The sequence below is a fragment of the Benincasa hispida genome, chromosome 8 (genome assembly GCF_009727055.1).
Source record: "Benincasa hispida cultivar B227 chromosome 8, ASM972705v1, whole genome shotgun sequence".
In the NCBI taxonomy this organism is placed as follows: domain Eukaryota; kingdom Viridiplantae; phylum Streptophyta; class Magnoliopsida; order Cucurbitales; family Cucurbitaceae; genus Benincasa; species Benincasa hispida.
The window spans coordinates 16,284,562-16,297,120 of NC_052356.1; the positions used below are offsets into that span (position 1 = coordinate 16,284,562).

Genomic DNA, 12,559 nt, shown 5'->3' on the forward strand with positions numbered 1-12,559 from the left:
ATGATATAATTAATTTAAATTAATTAATTGTGATATAATTACTATAATGAATTTGATACATTATAATATAAAGTTTATTTTGAGATGAATTAAATATTTGAATATGATTCAAATACTAATTATATATATTTCATTCATATAATTAAATTTAATATAAATTTGATTTATATTAAATACCATAATTGATTGAGAGAATTAAAACTATAGATTATATTATATTTAATATAGTGTAAAATATAGGATATGTGATATATATATAAAATAAAATAAGTTAGTTATTTAGTAATATATGTTTTATTTATTAAATTAAATTTATTTTAATTTTAATATTTTAAATTAAAGGGAGGGAATTACAACTTCCCTCTCCTTAAAACTCTCAATAAAATTGTGGGAGTAGGAAGTTTTTATGAGATTTGTCTTCTTACTTGAAAATCACAAAAGATTCACCTTAGAGAAATCATCTCTCTCCCAAAATCAACAAGTCCACCTCAGGAAGTTTTGGCTCTTGTAATTCTCAATCCCCTAAGGAGAATACAGAGGTTTTTTGGTGTTCATGTTGTGAGACTTGTTCGTGATCAATTGGGAAAGGAATTGGTGAAGACTTTTAGCTTCAAGGGTAAGTATTGATCTAACCTTCTCCTTTTAGATGTATACTATAAAATCTGAAATAATACATATTAATATCATATTAATATTGTCTAAAATTTAAATATAGGGAGCGATTCCTACTTCCGCATCCTTCAATCTACCTCTCGCCTTCTCCCACCGCCACTTTAATCTTACTGTCGCCAAATCAAAATTGCACTATGGTTGCATAAATCTCCTCCATCAACATCACTCATGGTAAAAGGTCGATTTTATACATTGATTTTTCACCTCATTCTCGATCTCGATCTCACTAGCCATTCACCCTTTGAACTTCATCCCTCTCTTTTTTGTCTAAAATCACAAGGAAAAAAAAAAAAGTAAAAACAAGAAAAACAAAATATCAATTAAAACCGGACATTGGAACCAAAACCAATTGGGCTAATTTTAGATGGAAACCAAACTTCCGATTTTTTCAATTCATAACATTTCCAAACAGATAGGTTCAATTTGGTCCGTGCACACCCCTAAGCGTGCCTAACCCATTCAATCTCAATCTTTGAAACAAATACCCCTTAAGTTCCTAGGTAATAAACCCATTCTGAACCTTGTACAAACTTTCAGGTTTTAGGTTATCCGGAAGAAACGGAATGACTAATGTGATGTGAAACCTCCGCAAAGAAAAAACTCCTTGGACTTCCTAAATTCTCTCCTTCCCCTTAAATCATCTTTGGCATTTAGGGAAGTAAAACCCTTTGATATGAGAAAAATCTAACTAATCCTACACATTTTGACCTAAAAAAGTCTTTCCATATCAATAAACAATCGTCTTAATCATTGAAATCCTTTGATTTTTGTAGTTTTTCAGCTCAAATTTTGTGTTCTTCATTTGAATTCCCCTTTCAGGTCAGTTTCAAATTGAATACAAGATTACTTTCAGAACAAGCAATATAAAGAACAAATACAATGCAAAAGTAAAAACGGCAACGCACTGCACAATAAAAGAGCTAAAACTTAAATAAAATACCACAAGACAAGACAAGACCAATCATATTTATTCATCCGGAAGGTAAAAAAAAAAAAAAAAAAAACTCCGGCACTGAGCAAACCAAGAAAAATAAGTATGTGTATATGATGTCTTCACTACTAACCTCTTGCAGCATCTTCAGCTCAGGCTCTGCACGCACACAACTCCGTACTATCCTGAATTCTATAACTCTTTCAAGATTCACAAACCGCAAGACGCTCCGGCACACAACCACCCCTTTGACGACAACCGTGACTAGAAATCTCGTTTTTTTTTTTTTTTAAGGAAGAAAGGAAAAAAATTGGAAAGGGACTCAATCAAAGTACAGTTTAGACGACTCCCACTCTCTTTCAGCCCAGAAGAAATTCAATCCAAGAACTGACTATGTTGTTTAAATGCACCAAGACATGGATGGAAGAGAGGTCGACTTCGTATCAAAATCTCTGATAATATCATCAGCCAGCTACTCATCATTTTTCTTCTCTGCATCTGAATTTTCTGGCTCGCCCTCCTTGGGGTCATCCTCTTTCTTAGGTTTGGCGGGTTCCTCCCCAGCTTTATCTTCAGCCTTTTTTTCTTCAACACTCAGTTTCTCAAGTAATCCGGCTGCAGCAGATGCATCTTTATTCTCCACCTTCTTCTGTTGGGCCTCGGCAATTTCTTGGAACGTTTCCATGAAAGATTTGCAGTCTGAAGCAAACAGAATATTTGTTACCAAGGGGAATAACGCAACTAGTATTAGTTAATAAAGATCGATCTTCTTAAGATAGAACAAAGATGATAAGATGAACATTCAATAAATGATGCTCTAAGGATCTTAAGAGTTGAATCAAGAATACGATGATACAAGTGCTGGATTTTTCTTACATTTTTTTAGTTCAATCACATACAAGGTGTGGGAACTCAAACCTCGGTAGATTTATGCCTTAACCACCTAAGCGTAGGCAGAATTTTTTACATTTTTTAAATCAAGAGATGCTCCAAAGATGAACCGAACAGTTTGAGAGAAATAAAGGAAATCATAAACTTTGAGAAATAATAAAAATGAGTGCCAAATCCCAAAAAAAGATTAAATAACCCTAAAAGTTGAGAAAAGAGGGTTAAAAATAAAATTAAGGAAAGGAAAAGTAATAAAAACAAGTTGAGCTGAGCAATGGAAAAGACAGGTATTTGTCCCCATTTTGAGCAATATAATGAGAAATTGAATAAAGAACACACAGTGTCTGAGCGGTTATATCTAAAAATGTAATCGTGCGTGCCAACATGCCCGTCTCCACGTTGCTTAATAATTTAGTGATTATACAGAACACAAATGAATGAAAAGTTACCTACAAGACTTTTAACTTGAGTTAGTTTAGAAGTTGAAGATTTCAAAGAAATTTGATTTCCTCTATCAGAGAGATGAAGTGATCACAAAGTAGATGCTTTAGAAAATTCAAAGGAGTACTACCACATCACCCCCAGAAGAAAAGAGAGAAGAAAAAGATCAAACCTTGATTAATCATTTATACAAGGTTCCTATCTTATTGAGAGAACTTCTGACAGACATTCATTGAAGACACAACAACAAAAGAGTATGATGGAGTGGACATGGACAATCTCCTACAACTAGAGACAAACAATTTAAACCAATAAAACCAGGAAATTAAATTAGATGTCAGAGAGATTGACTTTCATGTAATATGCTTCTTTAATTGGTCTAGAAATACAGTTTAAAACGATAGAATTATGCATATGATCATCCAAATTAAATCCGGTTTCTAATGCAAAGTGGTCAATCCCATGGAAGTGAGAGCATCCAATTGTATTCTTTCATTTCACCTTCCAATCCTCCTGGCTCCTACCCTTCCATTGCCACAATCTTCTCTTCACAATAGGTACTCCAATTCACCCAAACTATTGAATTCTATTCTTTGTATGCCTAAAATAAAATTTCAGCTAATACTCCCACCTATCTCCTGATTTGCCACCACCAAAATTTTCTCTGGTCATCATTAAAATTAATCTCCTGACTCCTCTTCACCCACTTTCTCTAATCAAACACTTCTTTTTCTTTTTTTGTTTTTGGTTCAGCCAATCTCCTACTTTGCTACTGCCATAATGTCACACACAGAAAATCAGAATTTTCAGAATTATACAACAAGGATGAATCATGAATGTATGGACAATGAACTTTCCTTTTTCTTATTAGGAAAAGAAAAACCAAATATTAGTCAAAATGGAAATGAAAATTGTCAATGGTCCAGTTAAGAATCAGTATATATAATTTCTTTAAAGAAGAAGAAGAAGAAGAAGAAATACAGTAAAAGCCCAATTGATAAAATCATCTAATGAAAAGTTAGAAACAGAATAATACAACGTGCTTGAATCTTTAATTGAACCAAGGATTACCATGTTTAAGTGAAACATTAGACTTAGATCCATATCATGATCGTAGATTATACTGTAGTTCCTTAAAGTGACAAACTGGAAAAACCATACCACATACATTGAAGCCATTCGGGTGCAAAAAGAAGGATGGGAATACAAAGCCTCAAAGAACCCATCAGACAGTCAAACCAACAGCCAAATCTCAGGGAAAAAGAATTAGAAAATTGTACTCACTCTCAATAGATGGGAATCTGATACAGAAAAGCTCATCTTTCAGTTCTCCATCAGCGAAGTCAGTCGCATGCCACACGCACGATTTATCATTTCCAGCGTGTTCTTGAACCGTCATTGATGGAAGAACTACAAAAGCACAACAATCAAACAATATACACTAAAGCACTCAAAAGAACTCAATTGTATGAGCATAAGGGGTAAATAATCAAGAACGAACCAAGATGATTAGCGCAGATCTTAAGCGTTTTAGACTGCCTCATAACAAGGCGAACCTTTCCAGTCTGCTTATGTTTCAAAAACTTAACAGTACCAGCACCCCTCTCCTTCCATTGGTTTCCATCTTTATCGAATCGATACAGTTTTGCCTTCCTAAAACAATGAATATTCAGAACGAAACAAGTCAAACTAACGAACCAAAACGTAGATCGAGGGGGGGGGGGGGGGGGGGGGGGGGGGGGGGGGGGGGGGGGGGGGGGGGGGGGGGGGGGGGGGGGGGGGGGAAGAGATTAGAGAAGAATTGTAGAGAAAAGGCCTACAGATCGAGAATAGCGTCCTCGTCTTCTTCACCAGTGGTAACGTCGACGGCCTCCATTTGACGATCGGGGCGACTTGAGCTCCAGTGTCTTTCATCTCTCCGGCAGGAGCCTCATCGTCGTCTCTGCGTTCAGGATCGGTGCTGGCCATAGATGAAGCTTTGGTGTTTAAAGAAATGGATCGGAATCTGGGGGAAGCCAATGACAGAGTAGAGAACAAGAAAATTAGGGTTTTTATATTGAAGAAACAATATACTCCACGGCTGATAATTGAGAGCACTATGTATGTCTTCCGCTAAAACTTGTTTTGAATTGAGTTGATAATAATTATTTAAATAATACATTTGAGTACATATTAATAATCGTCAATATTTTTAGTATATTTTGGTTCAGTAAATTTATATTTTGGATGCATAATTATTGGGTTATAGATATTTGATTCACTTTTTTTGTAACCTAAAAAATATGGTGTTTTTTTTTCTTTTTTGTTACACCATTCCACTCGACATAATCTTCTAAATTCTTAACATTCATTTGTGATGCGAATTTTATAAACTTCTACATGAAATTATTGCATTTATTATAGACAATATACTATTATTTTATATAATCAACAACCTTACAATAAATAGTCGTGGAACATATGAGTTGAACATGTACAAAAAATAGAGTTATGGGTCATTTACATGTTCACAATATATATAAAAATTTGGCCACCAATTCTACGCAAACAAAAATATATTAACTAAAATAGTTAAGTTAGTCAATCCTACCAAGTAGACACAAACAATACCCCTTCTTAAATTGTGATGAAACTCTTAAGAAGTGGTTAGTCTTTTTTAGTGTCTGTGAAAAGTAGGTCTAGAAGAATGTCTTGATCATCCCTAGACAATCCCTCGATATCAAATTATCATAAAAGAAGATCATTAATCATTATAACTAAATATTTTCAATTTTGTAATTCGAGTTATTTTTTTATTTTTTCTTTTATTATATGATCGATTGAGTTGATCATTAGAGTTAGTTGTTGAAGATAAACAACAGAGTTGGTGATTGAAGTTAGTAGTCCGATGTGATCATCAGAGTTGGCTGCTAGAGGTGGTCGTCACCAAAGTTGATCATTGGAGGTGGTATTCGCCGAAATTGGTCGCATGAGGTTAATGTTGGCGTTGGTCGTCAAAGATGTTTATCACTGATGTTAATCAATGGACGTGGTCTTCTCCAGAGTTGTTGTCAAAGATGGTTGTTGAAAGCCAAAGTTGGTCACCAAAGTTGAACGTGTGAAGATGGTCATCATAGTTAGTTGCTGGAATATGGCAGCAGCAATTGTCAACAGTGGACGATGAGTCGATCCACCAACTCAACCCCACCAACATTTATAAGTTAGTGAGTAAAACATCGAGTTTGTAATTTTAATCACCTTAAGCCATGATGAGCTAAACACCCCTCCAATGAGATGGAAAGATCAGTTTAGTAGGAAATTTGAAAATAAGGGATGTAATGAAAAATAAAGTTGTATTTCATGTTTTTAAATATGTGTAAGATGGTTAGTTTTTAACCTTACACAAGTGTTTTATATATTTTTATACGATATTTATAAATAATAAAAATAATTGCTAATACCTACTAAATATTAGGTTGATTATAAATTATTATAATCTATTAATTAATCTATGACTATATTTTATCTTACAAAATTTGTACAATAATTGTGTAATATTTCATATTTTATAATACATTACATAATACATATTTTAATTTTTAAAAAATAAATTGAGTATCTAACTTGACATTTTGTATTTCTAAACATTTTTATTTTTTTTATTAATATAATTCTGTCTTTTCAAATTTAAAATTCAAAATCTGAATACAGTGAAAATATAACAATGTTGTTTTCAAAATTTCAATATTTTGTTCACATAATCCAAAAATCGTTTTAACAAATAGATTATTTGTCAAACACATATTTGCTGAATTCAATAAATCTAAAACATAAAACAAAACCTGAATGGTAAATTTAGGAATATGAATCCATATTTTTAGTTAAAAGTACTTAATTCCTACTATATGATATTCCAAATCTTTTTCTCTCGAACCATTACTTGGTCATTTTTTAAATGGATAGCATTGCCAAATTTTCGTCAATTTTACTAAGTTATCTTTCGTCATTTCTAAAGGGGTCTCTTCTCATTTAATTTCAACGTATATTAATTAGATATACTTCAGAGTATAAAACCCCAAGAATTTAGAACATAATTTCAAAATATAAGAGACGTAATGTAAGACTGAAAATAAACAAAAAACTGAAAAGTAGATAATTGAAAGCACGTGGTGAAAAAAATGAGTTACTATAATTGCTTGTAAATTATACCATGGGGAATGTTGAATTTTATGAACTCATGGTTTAAGTAAAAAACACATTTCAAACTTTTTCTTCTAGGGCCATTGTTTGGTCATTTTTGTCAATTTTACAAGTTTACTTTTGCCCATTTCCGAAGGGTCCCTTCTCATTTTAATTTCTCTATATATTTACTTGACGAAAGAATCGCAACATAAAAAAAGAAACAAGAAATCGAAAAATAGACAATTTTGAGCATATAGTGAGGAAAAAAACGAAGTTACTATAATAATTTTTAAATTATAGTGTGGGGGATTTTAACTTTAGATGAATATGAATTCATGTTTTCAATAAAAAGATACATCCAAAACATTTTTTCTTGAATCATTATGTGATCCCTTCTAATTTCAATTTGTATATTGACTAGATATAGTTCATATTATAAGAGTTTTGTAAAATCTACAAAATCCAACCTTCTGCTTACGTCATAGCGCTAGAAATGATCGTGCATGTCTATCTTAGATCCAATGTGATAAATATCTTTATCGCGATCTTCATTTTTTTTTTTTTTGTTTGTTATGTTTTCCCTATTTTTCTCACAATTTGTTATGTTTTAGGGTGAGAAAAATGGAGATTGGGATAGAAGTGTTCATCAAGATAGAACTACACAATGATCATTACATGTAATATGTTACAAAATACGTACATTTGATCTTTCTCACAGTTTGTGCACCTGGATGGAAAAGAAAAAGTAGAGATCACGATAACAGAGATGCTTATCTTTATAGGATTACGATACATACAGTGAGGAGAGAGAGAGGGTAAAAACGCGATCAATCGTACAAAAAAAATACATTCCGAACTTTGTTTCTGGGGCCATTGGTTGGTCCATTTTTAAAGTAGAAGGTTACCATTGGTCATTTCCAAAAGGGCCCCCTCCCGTTTTAATTTATCTGTATTGATATAGTTCACAGTATAAAGTCCCAAGGATTTAAATACATAATTCCAATATATCAGAATCGTAACACCCAGAACACAATAAAAACCAAAAAATGGATAATTAAAAACACGTGGTGGAAGAAAAAACTTACTATAATCATTGTTAAATTGCACTGTGGAGTGTGAAATTTTGTTTGAATATAAACCCATGTTTTTGGGGAAATATACACATTCCTAACGTTTTTTTCTTCATTGCCAAATTTTCGTCGGATTTACAAGTTTCACAAACCCTTGGCCATATCTTAAGGTCTCTCCTAACATTAATTTCTTCGTATATTGATTAGATATAGTTCATAATATAAAGTCACAAACATATAAAACCTTAATACCAAAATATATGAGCCCGTAACACCGCAATTTTGGATGAATATGATTCTCATATTCCATCTTTTCCAGGATGAAACACCAAACAATTTTTGTAATGCAAAAGTCCAGGATTAAAAAAATAAAGATTTTTAACCCTTTTTTAACATTACTTAATATAATTTTGCATTACACTGAAACATAAAAGCATAATTTTGGTAATTTGCACGGATAAGGATCAAATCCAACCTCTAGAGAGAAATTGCCAATTGTCGTTAAACTAAGTTCATTTTGGCTAACAAACTGCTTTTAATTTACTACTTCGTATCTAGTAGTACACCTCAGAAAATTAATACGATCCTCACCCCTTAAAAACCAAAAAAGAAAAGAAGAAACTTCAATGGCTTCCCTTAAAGAAGCATTTTAAAATACACAACTACAAACCATATCAAGAAACAGAGGTAAATAGAAAGCAGTCCAAAAAAGAAAGCACACTGCACAATAGAATAGACCTAGAACTTAAATTATAAAATAAGACCACAAGACAACCAACCATGTTTTCCTTCAATCAAGCAAAAAGAAGTATATATGTCTGAAAATACTCTTGTTTGGCTACTAACCCAACCCATCCTCCTCTTGCAGCATCTTCAGCTCAGGCCCTGCACACAAACTTTATGGTTTCTAAAAATGCTATTCGACCTCCGACCTTTGAGGATTCACAAAGGGCCATCACCACACAACCAACCATTCGAAACTGACTACAAATCAACCTCATTTTGAAAGGAAAGGAGAACAATAGGAAAGGACTCCCCAACCGACCGACCGACCAACGAACATACAATTTAGATGACTCAACTTTCCAGCCCAGAAAAGTTACCCAATCCAAGAATTGATGTGTTTTAATGTACCAAGACATGGATGAATGAGATGTATCCAGTAGAGGAAGATCTATAACCTACCATGTATATCTGGCAGGGGCAACAGACCCCTACTCTTTCTTCTCTGCATCTGATTTCTTTGCCTCACCCTCAGGTTTATCCTCTTCCTTAGATTTTACAGGTGTTGTGTCCTCAGCTTTATCCTCAGATTTATCTTCAACACTCAATTTTTCAAGTAGACCAGCTGCTGCTGATGCATCTTTATTTTCCTCTTTCTTCTTTTGGGACTCCGCAACTTCTTGGAATGTTTCCATGAAGGTCTTGCAGTCTACAGTACAAAGAAAAAATTTAGTGTCCAATGGGGGAAAAAGGCTGCATTATTTTAATCGGGGCTGACTGGCATGGTTAACAAACTACTATAAGGATAAGATAAAACATTCTCTATAAGCTCTACAGATGTTGGATGGAAAACAAGCATGCATAGACACATTTTTACTGTTGTCTTTCCAAACCTACCTCCATCCAATACACCCCATAGACATGCAAGACACTTCGGAATAAATAAATGAAATTAGGAAATGTCTAGAGGTGAAACTGTTTTAGGCTAAACAAAACTACAGTGGAAATAAAATAAATAGAAAGATAATAAAATGAGCTGAAGGGCTGGGAAATACAAATGTTAACAGCATATTTTTCCCATTTCAAATACACTAGAAATGAAACAATGACGAACAATGTGCAGTGTGTCAAAGCTTCTAAAATCTAGAATTCAATGCATGTCACTTAGTGTCTTTTGTATGAATATCTAAGCTGCCAAATGCCTGTCTCCATGCTTTGTAAGTCAAAGATGAGCAGAAACTAATTCAATATCCTATGTTGTTAAGATTGATAATTTAGTATCTACAAAAACACAAATAAATAAGATTTCTGCAAGACCATTGACTTGAGTTAATTTAGAAGTCACAAATTGAGTTCCTAGCTGACACAAAGTTATGAATCCATGGCGGAGATGATAGATTAATTCAAAAGACTTCATCACTCACCACCCCCAAGAAAGGGAAAGAAAAGGACCACTCTGTTGGATGACGTTTATTTATCCAGGGTTTCCTACCTTATTGAGAGTTACAATGATATAGAACCTAATTCCTAGACAAATTTGGACTAATTAATAGTCATCATTGAAAGCTTGTGATGAATGGAAAGGGAGGCCTAAATAAAATTACAACTACCTAAGCTACATCAAATAGTTTTGACACATCTTGTGCAGAGAGGTCCACTGCATTTAAGGACGAAATCCCAGAACATATCCGAAGTATCAATTACACACCTCCAAGGGAAACACCAGCAACAGATAATTGTTAACTGGAAAACTTCCGGCCGTACCATTACTGTCTTCCAGCTTTTCTCTTCTAGGTATCATCACTTAAAATCCTCTAAAGTAAAATTACAACCGACTATTCACCAACGAAACCACTCACATTTCACCTACTTTTTTCTATCAAGTGTTATTAGCAAACTATCATTATATAAAATTGCAATTCTATATTATACTTCCTCTTTTCAGGCACCGACTCCAACTCTTCCATTGTCAAAACAACTGGCATACAATGTTAACATGTATAGAATTAGATAACTAAAGAAACTGTGCAGATTAACGGAGATGGATCTATGAATAGAGAACTTCCCATTTTATAAGTAGAGAAAACAAATGTTAATGAAAATAGAAAGAAAATATATTCGTGGATAGAGTCAATAATAAGTAAAAATAAGCAGAGAAGTAGAAGTTTCAAGGACAGAGTTACCATCATGAACGGATTGAAACTGTACTGTGAATTTTAAGAATAAGTCCCATTTAATCTTAATAGCACCAAGTATTGATAGACATCAGAAGAACATTCAACTTAAATCATACCACGACAGTACTGTTATTTCTTATGATGAAAAAATTGTACAAGACAACAAGAAAAAGAAAAAGATTAGATTGTCAGTGAAAACAATTATGCGAGTGATACTTCGTACCAGACACCATCACACAACTAGAGAGCTCTAACATATAATTTATTCGGAAGGGAAAATAAAACACAAAACGTGAAACAATATAAGATTCATTTTTAACACTAAGATTGCCCACTACGAGATATCAATATATCCAAAGTCTAGAAGAGTCTATCAGTCAATCTACAGTCAAGATTTAAAGAGAAAAGAAATTCATTTTTGTACTCACTTTCAATAGAAGGAAATCTGATACAAAAAAGCTCATCTTTTAATTCACCATCAGCAAAATCAGTCGCATGCCACACGCACGATTTCTCATTTCCAACGTGTTCTTGAACCGTCATTGATGGAAGTACTACAATCACGACAAATCAAACGATAAAATGGAAGAACTAAAGCTAAATCAAGAAGTAAGAAAGAAAATGAACATAAACTTAAAAAAGCTTGATATATACGCGAAGGAACAAACAGAGAACTGAGAAAGAACCTAGATGGTTAGCGCAGATCTTGAGGGTTTTAGACTGTCTCATAACCAGGCGAACCTTGCCAGTCTCCTTATGTTTCAAAAACTTAACAGTACCAGCACCCCTCTCCTTCCACTGATTTCCATCTTTATCGAATCGGTACAGTTTGGATTTCCTAAAACAACGAATACGAATAACCCACGTGAAAAAAAATGAGATTGAAACTTAAATTGAGCAGATCAAATAAAGAAGTAAAGAGAAAAGCATACAGATCGAGAATAGCATCCTCATTTTCTTCACCGGTGGTGACGGTGACCTCCTCCAACTTGACGATTGGGGCAACTTGAGCTCCAGTGTCTTCATCCTCTCCGGCCGGAGCCTCCTCCTCTTCTCTGCGTTCGGTATCGGTGCTCGCCATGAAAGAGGGTTTAGGGTTTGGTTAAGAATGTGGAAAGGTGAGATTGGAAATAATGGATCGGAGTTGGGAGAAATTAGGGTTTATATATGGGCGAAGAGGAAGTGGAAATGAGTGAGAATGAAAATGAACCTTCACTCTTAAGTAATATATAAAGATTTTTATTACCTCTTCTTTTAAACCCTAATTTCTAAAATTGGGTTTTCTTTAATTTTATAAGATATCTGTGTCAAGGGATCATGTCTAGTGTAGCCTTAATGTAATAATAATCTCTAACGATATAAAATATTTTTATTGTGAGAAAAATAAGAAAAATTACAATAAATTATACCCCATTTTATAACATATCGTATGAAGGATGACTATGTGTAGCCCTAACGCAATAGCCATCTCTATTACGATATTCACTTTTCTCATC

At 33.6% G+C, this 12,559-nt stretch overlaps 2 protein-coding genes across 2 annotated transcripts; both read right to left on the reverse strand.

Annotated features, from left to right (window-relative positions):
- Positions 1 to 1,898: 1,898 nt before the first annotated feature.
- On the reverse strand, positions 1,899 to 5,044 carry LOC120083297 (ran-binding protein 1 homolog a-like). Its single transcript, XM_039038984.1, is given in 5 exon segments — positions 1,899 to 2,302; positions 4,217 to 4,342; positions 4,434 to 4,585; positions 4,753 to 4,810; positions 4,813 to 5,044. Coding segments are annotated over 5 exon segments (651 nt in total). The 5' UTR covers positions 4,901 to 5,044; the 3' UTR covers positions 1,899 to 2,075.
- Positions 5,045 to 8,782: 3,738 nt separating this feature from the next.
- LOC120083274 (ran-binding protein 1 homolog a) lies at positions 8,783 to 12,273 on the reverse strand. The gene is made up of 4 exons (XM_039038948.1): positions 11,996 to 12,273; positions 11,750 to 11,901; positions 11,492 to 11,617; positions 8,783 to 9,595 (listed from the first exon to the last, which is right to left on the reverse strand). Exons 1-4 carry the CDS (start codon positions 12,142 to 12,144, stop codon positions 9,378 to 9,380), a joined length of 645 nt encoding a protein of 214 aa, XP_038894876.1. The 5' UTR covers positions 12,145 to 12,273; the 3' UTR covers positions 8,783 to 9,377.
- Between the last annotated feature and the right edge of the window lie 286 nt (positions 12,274 to 12,559).